We start from the raw sequence: 27413 nt of genomic DNA, 5'->3' as shown, positions 1-27413 counted from the left end.
AATAGAAACTTCCCTAGTGTTTTCCACTATAAAAGCATACTTTAAAAATACCAACTCAGCTCAAACACTGGCTTGATGTGGAAACCATCCTGTGTGGTAAGGCACCTCATCACTCCATTATTACTCTGAATGGGCCCTCTACCATTATGTCCAGATATGCAAGCTCAATCCCAGTGGACAGTTAAAAGATCAGTCTTCTCCCCAGAAAGGCAAGCAGCTTATACCCATTGTATCTAGTTGTATCCATTTTAACTGTGCTTATACTTAAAAACTGCAACTGTAAACACTGAGAGATGATGATTAACATGATAGACTATTATAGGATAAAATGGAAGATATTATACAATGGAATGCGCGTCATTCTCAATCTATTATTGTAGGGATTGGAGTCAAGACCTGTCCTTGCCAGGTAAGCAGTTGGCTAAGCTACAATTTAGCCTCTAGAGATGTGTGTGTGTGTGTGTGTGTGTGTGTGTGTGTGTGTGTGTGTGTGTGTATGTATGTGTTTTAGGTTTTTTGAGACAGAGTGTTTTTAAGCCTGGTTTAGGTGTTTGTGTTTGGAAGTGTGATTTCATCTTCAGTCTCAGATCTCTCTCACTTTCTCTGGGAAATAGACTTCGTAACATTTACCTTGCAGAATTAGATGCGAGGTTTAGCAACAATACGTATAGGTCACCCTGCCCAGTGGTTTAGACGCTAAGGCTGAAACATTGTGGATTTGAATTCAGTTGCTTCTTCCTCGCATGGACTACCCACGGGATTCTATTTCAACCATTATTTTTTTTGCATAGCCATTTGGAGAGGCAGTGTGAGCCTGGGCCTGGTCATGCAAAGTTGGGTCTCTGCCTCCTGGTACACCCCTCCTTCAGCCAGTCTTATAAAATGGGGACTCAGAATAGATAGGAGATTGCTGTCTTCACAAGTTTGACAGATTCCAGCCTGGACTGTCTTCCTATGAAACCATCATGTGAGCAAGAATGTTAGGGCTTGGTTGGGGTGTGTGGGAGTACTGCCCTCGGCAGCTTTTTCAGCGGCCCTTGAGAAGCAACGGGTGCTTTTCAAATTTATATTAACTTTCCAGGCTTTTAAACCAGGACCTCATAAATCCTTAACAATAGTTAAGGTTCAGTTTTCTGATTAAAACAACAAACCAAAAATGTTTTCATCAATTGGCTACCAGGGAAAGCGAAGAATTTAAGATTCAACATGTCACCCTGATCCTCAGGCTTGGTTGTTTGAGATTGAGCTTGGTAGTAAAGCCCTTGTGAGCCTAGAAGCTGATAAAAGAACTGTGCAGGAGTCAGCCACACACATCTAAGGAACACACCACAAGGGGTAGACCAGTGCTGGGTTGCCTTTCCTGAGGTAGCAAGTCCGGACAGCTTCCGGGAGTCTGACTCAAGGTGGACCCCGAGAGCTAAGGAGCCACACGTCCGTCCGACAAGCTGGACAGGAAAGAGCTACCCTGGCTGGTGGAGAAGCATGCATCGCGTCATCATCAGATGAAGTACAGTGCAAGGTTCGCAAAAACACATGTCCTCTAAGCTATTTCCTTAGCCAAGTTCCCTAGGGTGAGATGCCTGGGCTTCCGAGGTGGGAAGTTAGTGAACTTTCTAAGCAAGGGTAGATGGTAGAATCGGAAGGACCTGGAGCAGTGCTGGGCGGAGGTGGTGGCTTGCTTCATCCTCCTAAGCTTTGCTAGGCATCGCCTGGACGGCGCTCACTTCCCCAGCCGCTCGCTTGGTGGTTTGCTGGCGAGAGCCCATCCGGGCGAGGGCGAGAGCGAAGCAAACCGGCTAGGGAGAGGCGTGCTCAGAGGGCGGTGGCCGGATTCAGTGCTCGCCTGGGGCCCTCTACACTGCATCAACCTGCGGTCTCTGGCTCGGCCGCTGGGCCCCTCCCACCGCACCCCACCCCCGCCACCGCCCGCCCCGGGGCCCGGGGTACAGTTGGTGCGGAGCAGCCGCGAGCGGAGCTCCCGCCTGGGACCGCAGTGGCAAGCGACATCGCAGCCACCTCCGCTGCACCCTCACTTCTGCCACTCGGGAGCAGTCATCCACTCCTTTCCTGTCTCCCTTTGTCCGGTCTCCCCCATCCGCCCCCTCCCCCGTCCTTTCTCCCACCCCCTGTCCAGAGACACCCTCCCCCTCCGTCCCTCTCTCCCCATCCCCGCTCCTGTGTGCCTCTAGCCAGCAGGCTGCGCACCCTCGGGTGGTCCACACCCCTGCTTTCCGAGGGCAATAGGCACTCCGTGCTCCCCTCCTTCAGCTCCACCTCACCGCCCGCCTGGCCTCTCGCTCTCCGGCGGCGTCCTGCTCCCATCCCAAGTGGGTTGCGCGTCGGGCGGCCGCCTGGTCATGTCAGGATGGAGATCCGGCAGCACGAGTGGCTCTCGGCCTCCCCCCACGAGGGCTTTGAGCAGATGAGGTTGAAAAGCCGCCCCAAGGAGCCCTCGCCCAGCCTGACCCGAGTGGGAGCGAACTTCTACAGCAGTGTCAAGCAGCAGGATTACAGCGCCAGCGTCTGGCTCCGGAGGAAAGATAAGCTGGAACATGTAAGGACTGCTTACTCCCAGGGGCTAGGTGGTCTGAGCACCCAGCACTAGGGGTGTTGGAACTGTAGTGGGGACCTCAGAGGGCTTTTCCCCCCCAGGACCAGGGTGCTTGTATGGTCAATCCTGAAACATCTCCTGCACTTCCCCACCCCCCCCCCACCCCCTTCAACTGCATGGAGAAAAGAAAGGTTCGCTTTCAGGTACCTCAGTCCTGGCATCCTGCAGACCTCCTAACTAGCTCTTACCTGTAGGGTTCATGTGCACCGTGTTCTTGGGGTACCTGTGTAAAGAGTGGTTGATTGCGGGGGACTGAGCTTTGCACAAGGAGTATTACAGCGGGATGTTTAGCTGGCTCTTTGAAGCTGTTTCTGCTCAGTGCAGAAACTACCAAAAAAGCTGCAATAAAGTTGTCTGAGGCGATCCAGAGCTTTTGGCAATGTCGACTGGGATGCTAGCAGGAGTTTTTAGGGAGCCTTTCCACCTGAGCCCAAGTGAAGACAAATTCTGCACTGAGAGGGGACAGATAGAAGGTCCCCGGTCATCTGCCATTCTGCTGGGAGGGACCCTGCAGGTGTGGATTCCCCCTTTTTTCTCCCGGTTGAGGATTTGAGTCTTTGGTTCTTGGTCTAAGTCCCCAAGACTGACCATTCTAGAAAGAAAACAAATCCTTTGACAAGGACCATTTGGGAATCCACACTTAAAAATCTGATCCGTCAGTATCTCCTTAACCGAATGTTAAAATGAAACTAAGAATGAAACTCTAGTGTGCCAGCAGTAGAACTGCTGTTAACCTCAACAGACCTGCAGAATCCAAACTGAGTCTGCTAATGGCTTGTGGCGGTGTTTGGTTTCCTGGTATTTGGGTCACCAAAGAAAAAGACAGAAAACTCTGGAAACTCACGCATCCCCCAGCGCTGTACCGCCTGAATCCCATCTGGCCCCCAAATCCCTTTCTGATCTTTGCCTCACCAACAGTGTCCCTGGAAAGAGGCTTGGAACTGGGTATTTCTGTTAGAAGCCAGAAGGACAGCCCGTGCCGTTTTGAGGGCCCGATTAAGTCACACCAATGACTAATTCTAAGGCTCTTATTTGAAGCTCCTAATTGAGTTGAGTAGTGGGGTCTGTTTTGTGCGGAGAGAACCGAAAGAATGCACTGGAACCTTAAGACAGGGGAGGTCGCTGAAGGATCGCTAGGACAGTAGTGCAAGTTGGTTGTTTGAAAGGCAAGAGCAATACCTGTTTAAAAACTCTAAAAAACGTTCACTCTGGGATAGTGCTTGAAGGGATCAGTAATATCTGGAGTTTACAGAGGATAGATGAAATTAGCATCTTTGTGTAATGTAGCTGTGGATGCTCATGAGAAAACTGGCCCCAGCCTCGGGCCTCAGAGTGATGAGGGAACACGCTTCATTTTCATTCCCTCATAACCGTGTTCATTTGTGGTGGTTGCTCTAGGCTGCCCCATTTCTTTTATACTCTTACTGAATGCAAGTCAATAGTGCAACCCTCTGTGTGTCATCCCATGTCACAGATGCTGCTGCATACATTATACTGGAACATTTTTTTTTCCACTTTTTGATTTGCATTGAACTTATGAGGTCGGCCTCATGGACCACAGCAGCTTCACCTTTCTGCTTTAAGTGTGAGGGGCTTGGCTTTCCTGAGGATGAGAAGGGAAACAAAGGGAGATCTGGTTATTCATGAATATGTGGGCATCTGCACTTCTCCTCACCCAGATGCCCTAAAGAGAGTATTGCATTCATTAAAAAAAAAAAAAAAATTATGTGCCCCATTTGGTGTTTAAATCAGAAGGCATCATTTGTTTTGCTTTTTAAACTATACTTATATGAGATGCATGTTCTATCTTCTATATTTATCTTCAATTAGAAATGGAGCTTTTGTATAAAATGATTTTTGGTGTTTTCTCTGGCCCCTTGAAACATTAATATTTTAATGAATCAGTGTTCATGAGAGTGCTATGAAAAGTTAAAGCCATATAACGATGCCCATCTTATTCGAACTCAAGAACTCAGCATTGATATGGCCTGTTTTGTATGTTATGATATTTAGGCAGATTGCTGCTAATTTGTAATTCAGTGTGTAAGATTTAAAAGCCCATAACAAATGTAATCTGGCATATAGTGGCTACATAAGGCGTGAAGATAATTACGTTAAGTTCATTATAAACAGCATGCTGAAGCTATGTGGAACCTTCCAGTTTAGATGTTGCAGGGTGTCAGAGAAAGTCGAGGGTAACTTAAAAACAACTCTTCTGGTCTGTCTAATCAAATGAATGACCACCATTCTTATTACGTTAAAAAATGAAAAAATAATAATTATGATGGAGGCTATATGCCTGAAAACAGCCTATTCAGTTGTTCGGTGCTTTGAAATCCAATCTGAATATTAAGAGAATAAATAAATTATGACTTCAAATGACACATGCATTTAGTCATCACAGTAACGGGATTCCCTGAGATGAAATGTGGCAGTGTGTGGATTCTAGCCAAACTGTAGAGACACGGCTTAATCTGAAAGTCAATAACATAGTGTAAAATGACAGTTAAATAATATATTTCTATCCACTTTGCTAAAAAGTGAGAGCAAGTTATCTCTTAGTTTTCTGGAAGACATTACACAAACTCCAGGCTGTACGAGAGAAAGTGACAGGAGTTTGATTAAAATATATTTAATTGATCTTAAACTTGATTCTTATTATTAGTTAGTTGATACCTAAAATGAAGATTTATGCACAAATAAGTGGCTGTGATGGTGCATGCCCATAATCCCAGTACTTGGGGGTGCCGAAGCAGGGGTAGCCTGAGCCACTTAGTTCTGTGTTGGCTTGGGCCACAGAGTGAATAAACACATGGTTGGACATAGTGTCACATGTCTGTGATCCCAGCCCTTGGCATGCTGGAACAACAGGATCTGTAGTGAAAAGCTGGCTTGGGCTACAAAATAAGATGCTATCTCAAAAAACAAAACAAAACAAAAAAACAAAACAAAACAAAAAAACCTGACTTAACCAACTGAAAGACAGAAATATGTGTAGGGAATTTTCCTATTCCTAAATCACTGTTAGAGTGTGCAAGAAGGCTATGTTCCATACTGTGAACTCTGAATTTCAAGCTCTGTTTGTACATTTGAGGCAAGTGAAAAATTTGGTTACATACAGAATATTGTCTTTCTCTCTATGAGTGAGACTCTTGATGCTTCTTAGATTAGTGGTTCTCAACCTTCCAGATGCTGCGACCCTTTAATACAGTTCCTCATGCTGTGGTGACCAGCCAGCCCGCAACCATAAAATTTTTTGTTGCTACCTCATAAACTATTATTTTGCTACTGTTATGAATCATAACATAAATATCCGATATGCAGGATGTCTGATATGCCACCCCAGAAGAGTTTGAGACCCACAGGCTGAGAACATTGCTTTACAGTTTTTTTCCATTCTTTTCTGTTCCTGAATTCCTATGGCTTGGGAGAACAGTGGCGTGGGAAGCAATGGAAGTCTTATTTGTTGTAAGACTCTAGCATTTTCTTGAGGAATGATATAAGGGACTGTGATTTAGCAAAGCAACTTGGGCAGGTGTTACCCCTGGAATCTCTCTAGGTTGGATCTCTATGAAGTTCTTGATTGTCTTGGATGACAGAATGACATTTGATGCCACTTAGTGCTGTTCTTGAAATTTCTGCTATATATTTTTTTCTGTTGGAAAGAGGGTGAGATGATCTGCTCTGCTCGGTAGGCAAACATTGAGTCTCCAGGTTATATGAACAGCTGAGAACTTCTTCTCTGTGTAGTCCATTGGGTCTTGCTAATGTAGCTGTAAGCAAAGGCTCTAGTTAGACAGACCTGAATTTGGATTTCACTTCATTTTCAGTAAACCAGGCAACTATAAGTGAAGGGCTTAAAGCATATGCAGTCACATTTAAAAGTTCTGTATCCCCAATGGTGATTAAATGGGTTATTCTCTGCCTATATTTCAGGAACAAATGTGCTATGTGTATCATGCAGAGTTTCTCATCGCTCTCCTCATCTGTACAGGCTGGTAGGGACTCTCCTCCTCTTCCGAATCTACCTGCTCGGTGGAAGGAAATGCAATGCTGGCACTTGTTACCCCTACCACGCTGATAGCTTAGAAGCCGAAAGAGTCTAGAGATGGCTCCTGAAGCTTCTACGCACAAGAGAGGAGTCTGTATAGCTCATATCTAGTAGCCAAAGAAAGTTTCATGGACAAGGTTCACCTGAAAGGGATGGAAAATGGGACCCAACCAAAACCCTGTGAAGAAGGATATATATATATTTTCCTAGCTTTTCATAGGACCACCATGAATCACTCAGTGGAGTTATATTAGATGACTATAGGGCTATATTAGAAGATCAGTCATGCACCTATTTGTAAAATGACTTCTCCAGCCTTCCCTTATCTCAGCCTAAGCACCTCTAGTACTCCCAGATTTCACATTAAACATCAGCCTGTGTTATAGTCCTAGACCCAACGCATGGGTGTTTTGGCCAATAAGAATGTTTCCAGTCTTTGATTTTTTTTGGGGGGGGGGTTTGACTTCCTGGCCAGTGGGTCTCTGCTTAGTCCCTGCTTGGTCAGTCTCCTCTCACTTCTTTGCCTCTCTTGATCTCTGATGGCTAATGCAAGGGAGACCAGCTAATTACAGCAGTCTCCAACCCTCATTTTCTTCTTGGCTTGTGCCAATGAGATGAAGTTGGAAGATGGGCTAGGGGAAATCTTTTTAAACTGGGAGGAAAAATAGGAAGAGGAGATTGGTAAAGAGTAAGTGACAAGGGACTGGAGGGATGGCTCTGTTGGTACAGCACTTGCTGCACAAGCATTAGGACCCAAGCTTGGATCTTTAGCATGTACATAAAAGCCCAGAGCTGCACCTCATGCCTGTCACTCTGGAGCTAAGGTACACAAGCACATCCCCAGAACTCACTGGCCAGCCAGTCTCGGTGAACTGGTGAAGCTCTGGGCTCACAGAGCGGCTCTGACTTAAAAAAATAAGGTGGAGAGAGACTAAAAAGGATAACGGACATGGACCTCTGGCCACATACATGCACTTGTTCACTTACATGTATGCACATGTGCATATACACACATACACACACACAGAAGAGAAGAAAAAAATTTAATATTTTCATTTGTAGTGAGCATTGCATTTTGGTCTACTATCTTAACTTTAAAGAAAAGTCTCCTCTAGGTGTGTTTTACACCTGCTTTAATTGTTTCTGTTACCAGAAAATAGTAAATAAATGTCAAGTTCACACTTGCCTCCTACTATGAATTATTCACACGATGAGCAAAGAATAAATGGTAGGCTTGCGTTATATAATGCCATTTATGTCCCACAGAGCACACCCATGAAAGTACGATGCCCCACCGAGCGGATCAGCAATGCATGGGGAGACACGGTTCAACCCGAGGGAATGAATCTTTAAAATGCTCCGTTAAAAATCAACCAAACACACAGACTAGCAAATGCAGAAGGACAACAATGTTTGCCAGGGTTAGCTCCTGTAGTTTTAGATTAGCTGCATGGACAGTCTGGGCAGAGGCAATGTCCTCTGCCCCTCTAACTCATCCATTGAGAAAGGTGCATTAGGTGTCTCAGGGTACCTTCTAATGGCTGTCATTGGGTCCACACAGTGTCCTTGTCCCTACCATGGTTAGCGTGGTTTCCACGCTAATGGACTTCTCACCCCTAGGATCTGCATGGCAGCTTGTTTTGAAGTTTTGTTTTCTCTGAACTTCATTGGATGTGGCTTCTTATTGGCTATTGAATTTAATCATAGTCTGTGACATATCACATTCAGTACATTGAATTTGAGAAGCTCAAGATGATTGGATTGAAGCTTTATCTCCTCAACTACATAACTGTCAAATACCAATTTCTGCTCGTGTTTGAAAAAGTTTTTCCTTTTCTTTGCTGACTCCTCTGTCTACCTCAGGCACATGTCTGCATTTCATGATTCTGTTTTAGCGTTAAGGTTGAAGACATCTGACGATGATTTGGGGCCTCTAGGATGTGACAGTGACAATAGTATGTGGTCAAACTGAATTGATGGGTGGATGGTATACAGGTAGATCGGTGGATTACGTGGCAAGATCTTACTCCAGAAATATTGCCTGAATGGGTAGCATCAGAGCGAATTACCTGGGGTTCATACATTTGCAAGTTGTGCTGGGAAATCTTAGGATGCGACAGAGATGTCATAGTATAGTAGAGCTATCAAAGTCGCATGCTTAAAGACACAGCGCTTCTAAACAAAAGGTATGTGATCATTTCTTTCTTCCTCTTCTCCCCTTCTCTTTCTTCTCTCCTCCCTTCCTCCCTTTCCTCTTCTTTGCCCCCTCATATTCTCTGGCTCGTTACATAGTTCAGCTGTCCTAGAACTCAGTATAGTCCCACTTGCCTCTCTTGTTCTGGGGTTACACGTGTGTGCCACAGGGCCCAACTGCCTAATTTTTCTTTAAACACAGAAAGATGAGTTAAGTTTTGAGAAATCACAAATCTAGCCCTTAATACAAATTTACGTGGAGACCGTGGCAAATTTTCCCAGGTAGCCTTACCTCCATTACAAAATTCACTCTTGACTGACCTCAGTATAAGGTCCAAATTGTGGGATGGATGTCATGACAACTGGATGATAAATATGCTTCCTTATTCTCCAGAACACAGTGATCCTTGTGAACATGATATTTACCTGCAATGAGCTGTGACCAGCGTCCTTCTCCTGTTAAGTTGTGAGATTAGATCCAGACGTGGCCTGAAGATTTAGGTTGGGAAGATGGTATCCACTGGCACAAAAACTGCCACTAGCTATCTCATCCATGAAAGTGTAATTGTTGAGAGTGTCTTTTGTGTGAAAAATATAGTCAGGGGACTGTTAGGACTTCAGTTCAACAAGCATTATCTGACATATGAATTTATCAAACCTGAATAATGGACAAAGACTAGGCAAGGGTACCTTTCTGCAAGCTGTTTACAGGTTTATAAATACTGTTGCAATATGATTATATTTTTGTGAGTAATAATGAAAAAGCAAAACAGTATAATACTGTTGTCAAAGATCTCCTTGTTTAGAATTGGATACATTACAGTTTAAAAAAAATAAGCAATTCATACTATTATATACTGATACTGTAACATGACAAAAAGTTTATTCCAATAATACAAAGTTTATACAACATTTTATAATTAATGTAGTTCACCACTAATAGACTAATAGAACAAAAGCATATAGATGGCCACAGTATCTGTGATAGTTAGTGTTAACTTTTAACGTGACACAATTTAGAATCACTTGGGAAGAGAGCCTCAGTGAGGAATCATCTGGATCAAGATGGCTTGTGGCATGTCTGTGGGAGATTGTCCTGGTCCATTAGTTCAGGTGAGGGGGTGTGGGCAGTACCATTCCCTGGATTCGCATCTGAGACCGTGTAAGAGTGGAGTGAGTAGGCATGAAAGGAGAAGCATGCATGGATATATTCCTTTCTGCTCTTATGTATGGTTGTGGCCTGACTAGTTGTTTCAGGTTCCTGATCCCTTGTCTTCCCTAAGATAGCAGATGAAGAAAAGGCAAAGCATTTGATTATTTGAGGAGATCAAGTATCCATATGTGATATAATTATCAATGAGAAATAAAAACTTTTGGTGTTCTGATAATGGATTTCCTTCAAAACAATTCTATGTAATTGTGAAATATTAAAACTTATCTGCATAGATTGTGTGTGAGAGATGTATGTATGTCATACTTTTTATTTATCGCTGTATGAAAACTCTTAGGCAATGCAATCAGGCAAGAAAAAGAAATAAAATTTATAAGAATTCAAAAGAAAATAATAATATTGTTATTGCTGCCAGATGATGTGATTTCCACATTTGAAAATCAAAAATAAACTGTATATATCCTCTATGAATTAATAACTTTACTGGATTTGACAGGTAACACAATCAGATAAGAAAAAGACATATAAAATGAGAATTTAAAAGGACTTTATTGGTTATTATCATTAAAAGATTCAAGGTAAACTATAGACATACTTAACAAATTAGTAATGCCCTTGGACTTTTCAGGGTCACAGGATAAAAAGGTCATTTTGTAAAAATAAGATTGAAAATATTTCCAAAGAAAAATTGAAGATGGTATTATTTATATTATCATAAAATAACAAATGCTAAGAATAAGTTTAATTTTAAAAATGCTTTTAAATCTCCCACCAGATGTAATTCCTATGAAACTTTCAGCATGTTTGTGTATGTGTGCAAACTGAAGTTTATATGGAAAGTAGAGGTTCGAGAACAGACAAGACAGTAGTGAAGCAAGGAGACTGATTATGGACACCAACACTTATAATAAAGAGGATTTCATTAAGTCAATATTGTGGCAGTGTGAATGAGACTGGCTTCAGAGGCTCCTGTATTGGAGCACCTGGTCCCCAGTTGGCGGCTCTGTTAGAGGCTTAGGAGGTGTGGCCTTGTGAGGAGAGCTGTGTCACTGGAGAGAGACATTGAGATTTTAAAGACTGGACATTTCCGCCCACTGTCACTGCCTAGTAACTGTGGCTCAGTGTATGAGCTCCCAGCTTACTGCTTCGGCTGCCATGTCTGGCTCCTCCTGCATTCCTCTGCTTTGCCATCATGGACTCATATCCCTCTGGAACCATAAGCCAAAATAAACCCTTCTATAAGTTGGCTTGGTCATAATATCTTATCACAGCAACAGAAAAGTAACTAATATGATCATGGTCCTGGCACAAGGATGAGGGAATAGATCAGTTATTAGGTATGAAAGTAAAGGAGCAGAGCTGTGTGCATTACAAAATGAATCATGGTTTCTCTTTCAAAGCACCAACAATTGTCAGTTTAATGTGAGTTATAGACTTAAATTATAAGTTGAAACAGTGAAACATCTAGAATCAATAAAAAACTCCACAAGGGAAAAACCTTAGCATTTTTAATAATCTTAATTTATTGAGATGAATAAATTAGACCACAGTGAAATTAACCGCCTTGTCTCTCGAAGATTACTTCTAGAAAATGAAGGCAAGTCACAGACTAGGATGCCATATTTTCAATTTCTGCTCTGACAAAGGGTTTATATCCACAACAAAAAGTATCTACCTACAAATCAGTAAAAATAGACAACCCAACAGAAAGGTGAGTGAGCGTGGCATTTAAACAGGAACTTTACAGAAAAGAATATCTAAGTGCCCTTTGTCATCAGAAATCAAGAATGTGCATAGTTTGTGTCTTATACTACACAGCCAGCAAACAGATGAAACTGAAATGATTGATGGCACCTAAGATGTTAATGAAAATAAAGATTAGGTATACCTCAATAATGGGCCATGGTAGAAGACAGCTAAAAGACTGCTAAGCTTAGTGTGTATATATCTAGTGATCCAGTGATTAGAATTCTGTGTGTTTAGTAGATGTGTGCTCATGTACACCAAGGATGTACACACACATTTACGGAAGCATTGACTTGGGATGCATCCATAGTATCCAAGCATAGCTGAGTGACTATATAATTTCTTTGTGTGAGAGGGGATGACACATGTATGTCTGTTGCCCTTTCTCTTGCCTGCTGCTCCTCCCTGTTGTCCCCATGTTTTCTCTACCTTACTGTCTTGAACATGTCAGCCTGGGCAACCATGACTCCTGCTTTTATTTTCTTCAGATGGCTCACTCCTGAGTCTTCCCTCACTTCACTTCAGCCTGCTAGGCTGCACACATTTTGTAGTATACTTGAATTGATTGTTTATTTCCCATCTCTACTAGAAGGTTCTAGTAAATTCCTACCAGTCTCTCTCCAGGAGCTCAGTGAATTGCGACTTGAGCAAAGAGACCTTCTGTGCTTGTTATTATTTTTGTCATCTTGACACAAACTAGAGCCAAGAGGCAAGTGTAACACTCAATTGAAAAACTGCTCATATCAGATTGGCCTGTGCCTACGTTTGTAAGGCATTTTTCTCAATTGCTAATGGACGTAGAAGGGCTCAGGACACTGTGGGTTGTGCTGTCCCCAGGCAAATAGTCCTGGACTGTCTGACAAAGGTGGCTGTACAAACCAGGTAAGGCTAGTCTGTGTGTAGCCTTCTGCCTTCTTCCAGGAGCCATATAGCCTATAGGTCTTGGTGCCTCATCAGTTTCACTCTGGGTGCTTCCTGCAGGGCTGCTGGTCCTTAGTCCAAGATGGAAGCCTAGAAGCGCTGGTTCTGAATCAGTGAAGGAATCCACAGCAACTAGGTGAGTCAACTCAGAGGTAAGAAGGAAGGCCAAGCAGGCAGGAGACCAGTGGTCCACCTTATCTATCTGGACTGCTCTCAGGGTGTGCTAGGAACTGGGAAAACTGCTGTTCGTTGTCTTAGGAATCTGTGTGGAAATTGCCAAAGAAATAACAAGAAGTGATGGAGGATTAAAAGTAAAGAGGCACAGAGACAAGACATATCATGAATTAGGAGTTTCTAGATTTTAGTGCTGGGTTATATGTTGAGTTAAAGTTTTAGGAAGCACCTTCACTTATTGAGTGCCAGGAATGACCCAGAAATTCCAACTGGCATTGTAAATCTAAGAGTGGACAGAGAATTAAAACAAAAACAAAAAACAAAACAACAACAACAAAAAAACTCATTGCAAGTGGGAATTTCTGTCTTATTCAGTTTCATTTGTTGGACTCAAGACATTGGTATTGTCTCAATCCATATTATCAGTATTATTATTGATCATTGCTACATGCCAGTACCTGTTCTTTATTAAATTCAAGCCTTGAAAGAATGAGACGGAGTCATTTATGATCTAGCTGTTCTTCAGAACTCAAATGACATTCCCTAACCCATAAACCTAAAGTCTGGTTGGGTACCTATATTGGTTGCGTTTTTTTAAAAAATGCTGTCACATATTTGACAAAGGCAGTATGAGATAGAAAGGGTTTATTTTGTCTCACAGTTTAAGGGTACAGCTCCGGTGGCCGGGAAGGCACGACAGCACAGCTATAACTGAAGTGTCAGAATTGTGAGGCAAGTGGTCACATTGCATCGGTGGTCAGGAAGCTGAGAGGCGAATGCATTGTCCATTCATTTCCTCTTGTCTTGCCCCTTTTTTTATTCAGTCTGGAACACCAGTCCGTGGGCATGGTGTTGTCCACATTTAGGATGTGTTTTCCCTCCTCAGTTAATTGCATAGAAATAACCTCACAGACACTGTCAGAGCTGTGTCTTCTGGGAGGTTTCTAGATTGACAGTCAAGATTAAGCTTGTCTTATCCCCCAACATCATGATGGACGTCAATTATAGCACCCAGCGCAACTTTTTAAAATTGCCAGGTGGTTTACCTTCTGCTTGGTCACTTGGGTAAATGCAAGTGCGTGTCAGGTTTTGTCATCGTAATATTGTTAATTTTTCTTGTTCATGTTTTTTTTTTTTTTTGTCCAAAACTAATCCTCAGACTCCCACATTCAACAGCTCCTGGAATAAAGAGAAATGGCATTTATTTTTGTAATATATTTTAGAGATATTTATTTTTTTCTCTTTCATCATTAATTTGTATAAATCTTTTATTTATTTAGTAGAACTCTGCTGTTTATCTTTTTAAAAAAAGATTTTCCTCATTATTTTTAAGTATGTCCTTATGTGAAGTGTGTATGTGTCTCTATTTCAGTTTGTGCACTTGAGTGTAGATGCCCATAGAGGCCAAACGCATGGGATTCCCTGGGTGGTTGTGATCCACTTGACACTAGTGCTGCCAACTGGATTTGGGTCCTTTGTAAGAACAGTACATATTTGCAGTCTTTAAGCCATCTCCCACCTGGTATTTCTTTGGTGCTGAGGTTATCATCTATTTCTGTTTGTTTGCTCCTGAAGGTCTTTCTACTTTGATCACAGGAGGCCTGCAGAAGGTTGACTCTTAGGATCCTGGGACGTGTCTGCGTGTTCCCAGTTTTGGAGACTTTTCTTATTTTCCGATGTTACAGAACTCCACAAGCTTGTTTTGTGTTTTTCCTGTTTCTTCTTCATATATCCTTAGAGAATTAAAAATAAATTAGTATCCTGTGGTTCAACTGAGTCCAGTCTCAAGTCTCCAGTGAGAGGAGTACTGAGTTATATGAAACATTCCCAGCAAAAGCTCAATGTATGTGTTCTGATGAGGGTGAAGCGTTTTTCCACGAACTGGTTCTAGTCTTTAAGGTATATATGTAGCCAAGGTGAGTCTGGCAGGGGTATAGTGTTTAGAAGGGAGAACAAGTACAGGTAATGTTAGGTGATGAGAGAGGACAGAAGGCAGGTACAGGACACATGAACCATAAGAGAGAATATAAAGGTAGTTACTTTCTAGTTTTTTGTTTTTGTTTTGTTTTGGCTTGGTTTTTGGTTTTTTTGAAACAGGCTTTCCCTGTGTAGTAGATGAGGCTGACCTCGAACTCACAGAGATCCACCTGCACACCTGCTGGGATTACAGGTGTGCGCTGCCAAACGCCCCCCACCCCTACCCCACTGCCTTCCTTTCTACTTTTAACTCTGTCATGTTTTTTTTTTTTCCTTTTTCTGTCATTGATCAGTATACAGAACATGTAATTGACAATAAACCTGCAAAGTCCTGAGTGAAGCACCACAGCTTCAGAACAGTTGTTTCAATTGTATAGAAGTTCACTGAGTTGCATCGAGTTTTGGATTGGGTGTTTGTTCGAGTGGCTGCTTTAATCTAGCTGGATATTTTTCATTTGTGAGTTCATTGCAATAAAATAATTTTTATATTTTAAAAATTGCAGATATAGCCTCAGCTACAACCTTACCTGTGTAATATGATGAAAAGAAATGAATAGCAGAGGTGCCAAGTGACACAGTGACTTTGTGGTATATCTCAAGGTGTGTGTGTGTGTGTGTGTGTGTGTGTGTGTGTGTATGTGTGTGTGTGTGTATGCAAATTCCAGTACGTGCATGGAGGTATTTCTATATTTTTTCTGTTGCCAGAATTAGGATTTTTTGAAGCATTGAAGAATAAACTTACGGCCTTGTGTGTGCTAGGTGAGGACTGTACTTCTGAGCTATAATCATTAGGCCCAGGCTTGGGAATTACTATCTTCATTCATATTTCCTGGTTCCTATTTTGGCATCATTCTTCCATCCTCCTTTTTAATGCTTAGACTGTTTGGCCAGTGTATAGAAAGGGGTCTTCAGTGATTGTGGGTTTTATAGTTGTTGTTTTGGGTTCTTTTGTATGTTCTGTTTTCTGAGCTAAGTTACTGTCATCTGATATTTGAACTTCTCTTTAAAAACTTAACTTGGGAACTTTTCCACACCAACTTGCCCATACCAAGAGAGTATCTTCGAAAGACCAAGAAAAGAAAGGGGAAAAAGAGAGGAAGCCCTATGGTGAGCAAGGCACTGAGCAGCTTCTGCCTTGTACCCCAGGACACACACTGACTTCCAGTGGCGTGCTTCGGGAGAAGAAAACCGTGCAAAACGACCTTTGCTTCCAGTTCCCCACGTGTTTGTAGGATGCTTTTCTTCCATTCTGCCCTGCTGATAAAAATGGCATAATAGGCAACTTCTGCATCTTTGCAGAAAGCAGCTGTGAAGAATGGGGTTTCCTCTCTGTGCGCATTTTGTTTAACACTGGGCATAGATGAGTTGGAAGCCCACTCTCTGAGTGGGAGGAAGAAGAGCTTGCAGGTTCCCATGGTCCTGGGGAGCAGAGGAGCTTAGGCGTGGTCCCTGTGTTGCCACTCTAAGGACTCCAGCAGCAAGACTTTGTGTACAAGGGGACATTCAAAACAGGCTGCCGTTCGCATGCTGTGGCTTCTCCATGGTTGCTGCTCTTATTTTATGAGATGACTGTTTTCTCTCTTTTCATTGCAGTGGAGTTTTGACTGGGTTTAGAAAAAGTGTCACAGAGTTGGTACCGAAACCAAGGAAAGCTTGTTTGTTGACTTGCCTGAACAAAATAGGAATGGTAAAAGACCATATCCAGGTGGAAGGCTTGCAGATGACAGGGCGCTAGTGGGTATGGATAAGCTAGCTGCCTTCTTTTAGTCTTTATTTCTTTCCTATGTTTGAATGGTGGAAGGCAAAGGTGTGTGTTCATCTACATAACACGAGGGGCCTCTGGACTTCTGAGTAAATACCTCACATTTAGTCACTTATGCATTTAATTTTTGTGGTATTAAATGTATTCCTTCAACTTAGAAACCAGCTAGATATTGGATAAAGGATAGATCAGTATTGGAAAAAACTGTCTAAACAAATCTTTCTTTATAAAATTATTAGAAGGAAAAAAATACTGCCTTCCATGGAGGGGAAAATAATTCCCATAGTCATTAATTAAATTTCATTTCCACTAAAACAAGTCAGTCAATGCCGACACCTGCTCTGCAAGTCTGGTTTGCATATTTCTACACCGAAATAAAGATAAATGTTTTCAGATAAACCACCGAGTTGTAGTTTGAGCTATTGGTAGAGAGAGACTTTTTGAATTGTATTGCTATAGCCAATAGGCATATTCAAATGAAAGAGAGATGCAATTTAATTATTGCCAGACATAATTTCCAGATTAGTCGTCTAGTTTGAAGATGTACTGAGTGTGTAGATTTTGCCTGGGCTCGGTATTTACTTCTATAATAATCCACAAGGTATAGACACCCATATAGAGAATGTGGCACTTTATTACCTGTCACTGTCTCTGTGACAGCCCATTAAGTGTCTACCCTAAAGACATATTTCTTCCTAAAGAAATAGTGAAGCTGACTATTCTTTCCTAAACACAGGCCCAGCAAAGCTGCTGCAGGACCGAGCCTCCAATGTGTAGCATCTAAGAGTCAGCTTTGTGGCCCCACATTTTATTAATTATTTCATTTAATTAATTATCTTCAGGGTTAATTGTGAAAAGTGTAGACCAACTGTATTAAATACCTCTGTTGTTCCGATAGCCCTTACATCTTATTCATATCTTTAAAGTACTCATATACTTATTTTTGAGACAGGGTCGGGTTCTGTAGCCTTGACTGTGTTAAAACTGATGTTACGTCTGCCTCAACCTCCTGAATGTGTGGACTACAGGCACGTGTCACTCCACCCAGCTTACAGCATTTTAAAATCAGGAACAAAATTATCTGAGTGTTAAGGTTTTTAGTGATCAGGGAACAAAAGAATTTCAAGATACTAGCTTTGCCAAGGATTACTCTTTGAATTCCCATAGCTGGGTGGAGAGATAATGGGCCATGGAGACAGACTGGCAAGTCCAGGATAATATGTCTTGCTGCTCCCAAAGTCGTGAGGCCACCTGCCTGGTGACTTCAGCCCCTGCCTCCTGTGATGAGCACAGGGACCACACTGTGTCACCTTCATTTCTGCTGCTGTTTCCCCCTTTGCAGACTGGGGGCTGAGGCCAGCCATTCAATCCATTCTGATAACTGCTGTTCTCTCACTGATGTTGCTCTTTCCACTGACATTTGGATTTTTTTTTAGCACTGCTGATTTGCAGAGCCACTGGGATCTTCTGTGGAAACCAATTTCACCGTCTCCGTCCCCATCGGCTTCTTAGGACCAATAACTTTACAGAGACAAAGCTTGGGGTGGAACCAAGAAACAAAGGAATATATCTTTCTCAAAAGTGGCTCTCGAGTGGCAGGAGCACATCTTGACTTTCTGTACTTTCTTTCAGGGACAGTTTCTTCTTGGGAAGTTCGTTATACCTCATGTTCCTGCCTTTAACCCTTAACACTCTTCCCAGGGTGTGTCAGTTCCTTGGAACCCACCTGTGCTTCTTATTTCACCCCCTCTCCTTGTGCTCCCGCCTAGTGAGTTCATCTTTCATTGCCTGGGCAACAGAGGTGGATGGTTCAGGAAGGGGAAAGCACCACAACGGAGTCTCATGTCCTGGAACCTCACATAGGAATGGCTGCCATGCAATTTAATGTCTCCACTGTAGAGCACTAACAAAGGAAAAATAATGAACCACAGAGGCAGATCTCTCTCTCTCTCTCTCTCTCTCTCTCTCTCTCTCTATATATATATATATATATATATATATATATATATATATATACATATATATATATATATATATATATCCTCTTAATTTCATATATATAGATATATCCTCTTAATTGCATTAGTTTGTCATCATACAATGAGCCTCCTCTACTACCTTTCATTTTCGATTCTTGTTTTCACTGCTTTTATGATGCCATCCTTTTGTTGAGAGCTCCTGATGCAGAATGGAAGGGGGGTAGCGATTTCCCAGAAGGTCAACACAGGTGTGATTGGAGGAACGTGTGCTCTTCATTTCCTGGTGCCCATCACTTACCAGTGCCTCAGGCACCTTAAGGTCTTCCCTTTCATCTTGAGGTCTGAGGATGCATGTTTAATTTAAAACTCCATGTTATACTTTTACTGCATCCCATAAATATCACAGCTAGGTGGTATTGTCTTACTAGAGTTAAAGGTCCTATATAATAGGCCAGAGAACAGGAGGTCTTCCCTCTAACGTGGACAGGCCTATCACAGCCTTCCTTACAAATGCATGCCGCTTTCTTCATCTATTCATTGGGTATGTAGGTTTATTCTATAGCTTGGCCATTGTAAGTAATTAAATAAACATGAGACGAAGCTCTACAAAGATACATGATCATAGTTTTTCAATGTTCAGTCACAAAAGAAACAGATCCTTAGAAATGCCTTGCCATCTGATACCTCCATTATAAATTAAGCATTTCTTCATTGTTCTATTCTCTTCAGAGCATGGGACAGCTTATAGCTGGGTACCCCTTCCACAAAGGCCTGAAGTCCTGGTTAGCAGCTTCTGGCATTGCTAGGAAGTGATGAGACCTTCATAAGGAAGGGCCTGATGGAAGGAAGTTAAGTCATTGGAGTCAAGGGAGAATATTGTGACCCCAGCTCTTCCTCTCTGCTTGTTTCTCTTCCTAACTACAGTAATGTGAAGAGTTGAGCGGACTCCTCCACAGTGGCCATCTGCCATGGTGTACTGTGCTGCCACAGGCCCCAAATCAACAGGGCCTAGCAACCACAGACTGACAAATGAGTCAAGAGAAGCTTTTTCATTTGCAAAGTTGATATTCTTTGGTATTTTGCCATAGTGAAGGAAAGCCGACTAATAGAAACAGAATAAAGCACGTTGGTTCATTCTGTAGTTCTTTCTAAAGGAAGATGGCCTCAAAACATGAGGGTAACTTCATAGTAATGTTAATTTTATAATTTTTTGAATCATATAGTATTATACTACATTTCAACAAAACTGTAATTTGCAAGTAATATTTTGAAGTTAAGAATAATTTGAGAAGTTCAATTTCTAAACTCTAAGTGGGATAACTTATTATTTACTTAAGGGAAATACTTAATATTTATTTCTAGAGTTAATAAAGGAAGGTAAAAAGTCAGCTTAAACAATGAATTTGTTTTAGGGATATCTTATAATACACGTTTAGGAATTGTAGGGTTAGAGGTGTTTTCATGGATCATGGGAGGCAGCAGTTTCTAAAGAACAACTTACAATTGTCCTTTGAGTGTTCAACTTGCTTAAACTGAAAACCAATGGAGGAACCCTCTGGATTTGTGCAGGTACAATGACACCAAAGGGCTTCTGGACTACAGATTTGGGTTGCAATAGCATGCGGTTTAAGTTTAATGGACCCTGGGAGCATAGTGTGTATCTTGAGATACCTGTATCTGTCTTTCTTGAACTCACAGAAGCCCAAGAAGAAATCAACTGAAGGCAGATAAAGTTCTTGATTTTGATAGGAGTTGAAAGACCACCTCAGTTACTTCTGTAAGCACACAAACCTTTAGTTCTTTTTGTCTTTCTTTCCAAGTCAATGGGACTTCTTCTCTTTTTCTTTTGGTGTATTTACGCTTTGATTATCTTACATCTGAAAATTATAGAAAAATAATTTCCTATTACTTTATGAGAGAGGAAATGGCATCTGTTTTATTATGTGCAAACAAAGCACAGAAGGCACTAGAAAATAAGTATGCTCTAATCTTTCTTAATTCTGATACATTCAGACTTGTTGTAGTTTCAGTCCCACTAGTATGATTAAATTCCCTGACATAAAGCTACATAGAGAAGAAAAAGTTTATTTTACTTGCAATTCCAGATTAGAATCCATTTTTGCAGGCAAGTCAAGGCAGGAATTCAAAACGTAACATCCACAGTCAAGAGCAGAGAAAGAGCTATGCTGGCAGACAGGAGCCTAGCATAACTGTCCTGTAAGAGGCTCCATTCAGCTGCAGACTGAAACAGATGGTAAGACCCACAGTCAAACATTACGTGGAGCTCGGGGAGTCTTATGGAAGAATTGGGGGGAAGGATAGAGGGACCCCGGAGGGGACAAGAACTTCATAGGAAAACCAACAGAGTCAACTAATTGAAGACCACGGGGGTTCACAGAGACAGAACCACCAACCACACAGCATGCATGGACTAGACCTAAGCCTCTACACATATGTAGCTGATGGGCAGCTTAGTCTTCATGTGGGTCTCCTAACAAGTGGAATAGGGGCTGTCTCTGACATGGACTTTGTTGCCTGATTTTGGATCACTTCCCCCAGCTGAGCTGTCTTGTCTGCCCTCAGTTGAAGAAGAAGTGCTTAGTTGTGATGTGACTTGATGTGCCAGGGCATGCTGGGGGGGGTCCCCTTTTCTGAGGAGAAGAGGAAGGGGTAAAGGGGAAAGAGGGTGTGGTGAGGAAGAGGGGAGGGAGGCTACAATAGGGATGTAAAAATGAGTAAATAAATAAATACTTTTAAAAGAGAAGAGAGAAAAAATACATAAATCCAATAATGGGTTCTTCCTTGCGTGATTACTCTCAGCCAGCTTTCTCCTCTCATACAGGGTTGAGAACTGCCCTCCTCTCCCTACTTAGGGAATGGTGCCACCCACAATGGGCCCAGCCTTCCTGTACCCATTACCAATCAAGAAAATTCCTCATAAAGACTTTCTTCCCAGGCAATTCTAGGCCATATGAAGTAGTTAATTAAAGCTAATCAGTGTAAGCCTTATCAACACAAACACTCAAATAAGGAACCCTTAAATATTAAGGAAGAAATCTTAAAAAAAAATACTTCACTGGGTTGATAACTCAGCAACTATAAATCAAGTTTGAGGACCCTGGGTTTTTTTCATCTTCCCGCTGTGTCTCAGCCTCTAGTTGTCCCAGGTGACAGCATGCCATCAGTAGTATCTTCACTGAGAAAACACTAAGGGCTTGCTTACCACTTGTCCTTATATCCCTTGCGAGAACTACACAAGACCATTCCTGATCCAATTGAAAGGGAAACTGCAAACTCCCCATGCTAGGCTGGGGCAGGACACTTCTTTGAAAGGCCAATTGGGAACCTCTGTGCAATGAAGAGGGAGCCAGTGGGTGGTGGGGGTGATTGAGAAGAGTCTCAAGCCTGCCGTGCCACTCTTTATGCTATGTTTGTGTCTTTTCTCCACCTCAAGTTGTCTGCAAAGCCGGGAGACACACAAACCCGCATGCACATGTGCTTACACACATGGACACATACAAGCACCCACAAACAAGTAATTGTCTCTGATTTGATTGATTATTTATAAGCATCTTGAGACTTTCTTAAATAATAAATACAAGAAAATTCATGTAATATTTAATAGTGCCATGTGATCCATAGTGCTTTCAGCATTTGAAAAAAAATAGCCATTTTATCAGCTATTAACTATTAGAGTATATAATTGCATTGTGTTGCTAGTGTGTATTAGATCTTGCTAGTCAATAAGAATTTTACCTGAGTTCATAAAAGTAAGCAGGTTACCAAGACGAGACTTGATAGCCTATGACCATATAGTGGGGGAGGCGGTCCCCCTCGGTCTTAGACCTAGGGTAGGGGAATAGGGTGAAATCAGGAGGAACAGAAGGATACAGGTGATGGAATAACAATTGATTTGTAATCTGAATAAATTAATTAAATAAAAAAAAAAGAATGTTACCTGAACTTCATAAAAAGTAGCCATATGTATTCTCATTCATTGCTGGATAAGGGATGTGATCAAAATATTAGCTACCCTCTCTTGGATAACATCCTAGTGGTGGCCATCAACATTCTGAGCGTAAAAGCAAGCTCAGAATTTGAAGGGAGTGGTGACGAATTCTGTTTTGAGTGTGTGTAGTTTGAAGTTCTTGGGAGGCAACAAGAAACAGGTTTCCAGTAAAAAACAAAAAAACAAAACAAAACAAAAACCCAAAAAATAAAAACAAAAACAAAAACAAACAAAAACAACCTAGAAGTATGCATGAGATTCCTGAAGATGAGGGCACAGGAGTGGTCTGCACAGGAGTGGTCCGCACAGGAGCGATGGATGAGATGAACAATCAAACTGCTTCATAGCATCATGGTCTACCTCTGGCTTTCAGGTTCCCCCCATCTCTGTGCACAATGTTATTAGCATCTTAATAGCTTAATTTTAAACCGAACAAGCAAACATTAGAAAAATAAATCTTTTCTACTCACTCCCTGTCCCCAAATGCACAATACATTCTACAGCTTAAAAGATATAATATTGGGATTTTTTTTCCCTTTGCCTTAGTCCTCAGCATGTCAGAGCTCTCAATTCCAGCAAGAAGTATTTAGCCTCAAGACAAATAGAAAAATGTTTGCCTTACTCCATTTCTATTACTAACATTCATTATTAAGAACTTACGGCGTCTGTGTCAGTGAAACAGGAAGATGCTTGGCCCTAAGGGCCACAGAGTAAACCTGGGAAAGCTCGGAGGGAGAGGGGGGAATGTTGGGAGAGTCCCAGAGTTGGGGCAGCAGCCGTGGTGGTTATGGCCACCCATTTGCTGGTGTCATGGGATATGACCAGCTGCTTTGCTCTCTGCTCAGGGCTATGCACTGGGATTTCTCATAGCACTTGTGAAGGAGAGCATTTAAGAGGCGTAGGCATGATGGGTAGACTTTAGCTTCTCTCAAAAAGAGAGTGGTTCCTTCTGCTCTCCTCTAATTTTGCCAATGCAGCAAAGGAGAAAAATCCCAATTCAGTGTCACTAAGCTTTTGACAGCTGTCAATCACTAATCTCTCTTACTGGCAGTGAGAAAGAGAGAGAGAAAGAAAGATCTAGAAGTAATAGTTTCCCAAGCATAATATGGATACAAACTTTCTTTTCATTTTTACATAAACGTATTGTGAGCCTTCTGTATTTTTTGCATGGATTTGCATGGATTGTATGATGCATGGATTCAATCAACTTGGTCAAAAGCACTGAGGAAAAAAGTGCCTCATGAATGTGCAGACTCTGGCCCTCAGTGCCGTTCTCTAGATGAGTGGTTCTCACCCTTCCTAATGCTGTGACCCTTTAGTATAGTTTCTCATGTTGTGGTAGAGCCATAGTCCCCCTAATTATGAAATTGTTTTTATTGCTAATCATAAGTGTGATTTTGTTGCTTTTATGATTCATAATGCAAATATCTGATATGTAGGATATCTAACATGAAGTTCCCAAAGGGGTCACAACCCACAGGTTGAGAACCACTGCCCTAGACAGTACAATATAACAACTGTTTATGTTGCAATCATCGCATGTATTGGATATAAGTAACCTAGAGATAAGTAATAAATGTGGAGATTTGAGGTTAGATGCAAGTAAGACATTTTATATAAAGGATTTGTCATCCATGGACCTTGATGCTAAAGAAAATCTCATAATGATGTGTCTGTGAACACCCAGGAATGGCTATATTTAGGTTTTAAAGACACAAGCTGACTTAATGTTAAGTAATACACTGTGATAGATGGTAGGCATGTGGATTCTAATGCTGAAGATTTATAGATGTAGATGCAGACAGATGTAAGTAATGATACACAAAGGCTTTGATGTACTTTTAACATGGTCCTTTTATTAGCACATTTGATCTCTCAGTTCTTTATACCTTTGACTCTATTTAAATTCCTCCACAGCAATTATCATTCTTCCTGTTAATTTAGGTTGCTCTGTGGAACCTACTTGTTACATGTTAAAGCCTAAGAAAAAAGAGATATTCAAACTTTTCCCTGAGTCATTTTCTCTCAGATGTTAATGAGTAACTCATCCATGAAATAGCTTATCTTATCAAGAACTAGAGTTGAAAATTAAAGACTAGAAGAGCTTTACATGTTCTAAAAGTGACACTTATTAAATGCTGGAGTGTATGGGTACGGTGGCTTATACCTGTAGGCTTAGTATTTGAGAGGCTGAGGCAGGGGGATTATCATGAGTTGGAGGTCAGCATGAGCTGCAATGTGAAACCATGTCCCAAACAACAACAACAGCAATAACACAAAAATATAAAATATTAGTGATGGTGCAGAGAAATGGAATTTTTCTTTGGGGTGAGTTACTTATAGTCATTGTTGACTAAATAACTTGACACTGTAAGAGTTAATAATACCAGTATTCTTTGACTTACAAGTCATTTCCCTTTGGTGGATTTCTTTGTAAGGAAATTACTACTGTAGCATGGACCGTTTGTTTGAGAATGTTCATCACAAAACTCCCCCCTTGCACTCATTCACTCAATAATCATGTGTTAATATGATCAAAGATTGATCTCCAAGCTGTTCTACTAATGATGAGCAGGTCACTGGCCATGTTGGGCATCAGTTCTCGTGAGGGACCAAGCCATACGCCATCCACATATGATCTAATTTTAAAAACCATAATTGTGCTGAAGTAAAGAAGCGAGGAGCAGCTAGCCATCTTAATGGGAAGGGGAAAGAATTCAATACCCTCAAACAGAGACTTCCGGATGAATGCTAGTACATCCGGGCAAGGGAATACACATGAACAACTGAAGTAGTAATGGCATAGAAATTTGTAAATTAATTTCAATAGTTTTTTTTTTTTTAAAGAAAAAGCCTGATACATTTTGCACATTTTTATAGTTTGAAGTGGAAGGAGGGGTGTATCCCCAAATACTAACAATGCTTATTTCTAAATGGTCAAATTAAAAGTATATATATATATTTGAAAAGCACCATAAGTTCTCTGCACCACCTTATAAAAGGAAGTTTTTTTAAAATGTAGCAAACCATTCTCTTAAAATACTCTCATTCTTTTGCCACCCACAGAAAAGCCCCACAAGGGCAGCCACTCTCTCCTGAGTTCTCCAATTCATTTCCAGGACCATGGTATGTGCTACTTTATAAGTAATTATTGAGTGAATAAATATATACAGGTGCAAAAGAAAGTAATTATTAAGTAGTTCTTCATATGCCAAGTGTTAGGTACTTAAAATATATGCTATCCCAATTAGCTTCTGCAGCAACAGCTTGACAGGATGAAACATTTTCATGGTCAGAAAACAGGCTTATAGAAATTAGATAATGTGTTTAAATAGATAAGGAGGAAGACCAGCACTTATGCCCCAGCCTGTTGCGTTGGATGGTAGGTCTCAAGTTTGTCACCACAACAGCATCCCTACTTAGCCCCAGTCCGTGGCAAATCTGCAAGCCATACGCCTGCCCCTCTCTCTCTCTCTCTCTCTCTCTCTCTCTCTCTCTCTCTCTCTCTCTCTCTCTCTCTTTTGTGTGTGTGAGTGTGTGTGTGCATCACACACATACAATGTGACTCCCAAAGCTTCTACTGCCTCTGAGGGCCACCAAGCTGGGACTAAGCCCACGAGATATGGGCTCTTTCGGGGGAGGGGCGACTTCAGATCCAAGCTATAACAGTACAGTATGAGTGAGGCCTAGTTTGATGTAGGTGAGTATTAAGAAACTGTTAATAGTTTATAAAATATTATAGCAAAATATTATTTTAAACTTGTCTACTATTTTCTAAGGTTATTTGGTAGAAGAAGAAGAACTCTATTAGGGGCAAGGCGGAAGGAGAGTATGGAATTTAGTGGTAAAACACACTTGACGCACAGAAGGCCCAGAGTCCAACACCCATGCCCTCGTTTGTTTTTTTAATGCAGTGATAAAACATCAATAAAAACCAACTTTGGAAGGAAAGGATTTATTTGTTTTAAATGGCCCAGGTCATAATCCAGCACTGAGGGAAGTCAAGAACGGCAACAGAGGCCAGGAGAAATGCTGCTTATTGGTTTGCACGCTGGGGATCACTCTGGTTCCTTTCTTAGACCACCCAGGGCTGCCTGCCCAGGGGATGATACCTCCCACAGTGGGCCAGGCCCTCTCACATCAGTCACCAACCAAACCAAACCAAACAAACAAACCCAATGCCCCATAGGCTTGCCTGCAGGCCAATCCAATAGAGGCATTTTTCTCAGTTGTGGGTTCCTCTGCTCAGATGACTCTAGCTAGTGTCAAGTTGACAAGAAACCAACCAGCACAGCACTGTAGAAGCATAAACAGAGCAAAACAACAAACAAACAAAAAACCGCTCAAAAAGCAATAACAAAACAGGAAAAAGCAAAAACACTGGTACCTAAGGGACCTCGGTGTCACTCTCAGCTGAGGAGTATGGTGTCTCTACTGTTACAGTTTGGGTTGACAGTTCTGGGGACAATGACTTGTGCAGCTCAAACTTTGTGTCTCATGCAGGAGTCCACATGTAGGCAGCTCCTTAGCTTGTGTGGAGGCGCCACTGTCTCTCCCGACAACTTCACTTGTCACCAGCTTCTGCAGTATGGAGAGCCTTTTCTTCTAAGACACCTAGTCCTTTTTTTTTTTTTTTTTTTTTTTTTTTTTACCTGCATGATGGAAGAAAGGCAAGATGAGGTTCTCTTCCCTGTTAGCTAAAGATTGTATCACTGCAAACCCCAGTCACCTCATTGTCTAGAACCCAGTCACAGGCACACCTCACAGCAGGGGAGGCTGGGTAGCTGTGTGCAGTTCTCTGAGAGCGTAGGGCCCTGAA

The 27413-nt window shown here is 41.7% G+C and overlaps 1 protein-coding gene across 1 annotated transcript in view; it reads left to right on the top strand.

Moving 5' to 3' along the window:
* Window positions 1–2154: 2154 nt before the first annotated feature.
* The window catches only part of Pld5 (phospholipase D family member 5), a 327098-nt gene continuing 301839 nt past the window's right edge, over window positions 2155–27413 (top strand). The window contains exon 1 of the mRNA XM_051147946.1: window positions 2155–2554. Within this exon, the coding sequence (XP_051003903.1) occupies window positions 2366–2554 (189 nt within the window). The 5' untranslated portion in view covers window positions 2155–2365. The remainder of the gene's footprint in view (window positions 2555–27413) is intronic.

The sequence above is a fragment of the Acomys russatus genome, chromosome 6, assembly GCF_903995435.1.
Source record: "Acomys russatus chromosome 6, mAcoRus1.1, whole genome shotgun sequence".
NCBI lineage: Eukaryota > Metazoa > Chordata > Mammalia > Rodentia > Muridae > Acomys > Acomys russatus.
Note: the sequence above shows the minus strand (reverse complement) of the source record. Positions and strands in the feature narration are given on the sequence as shown.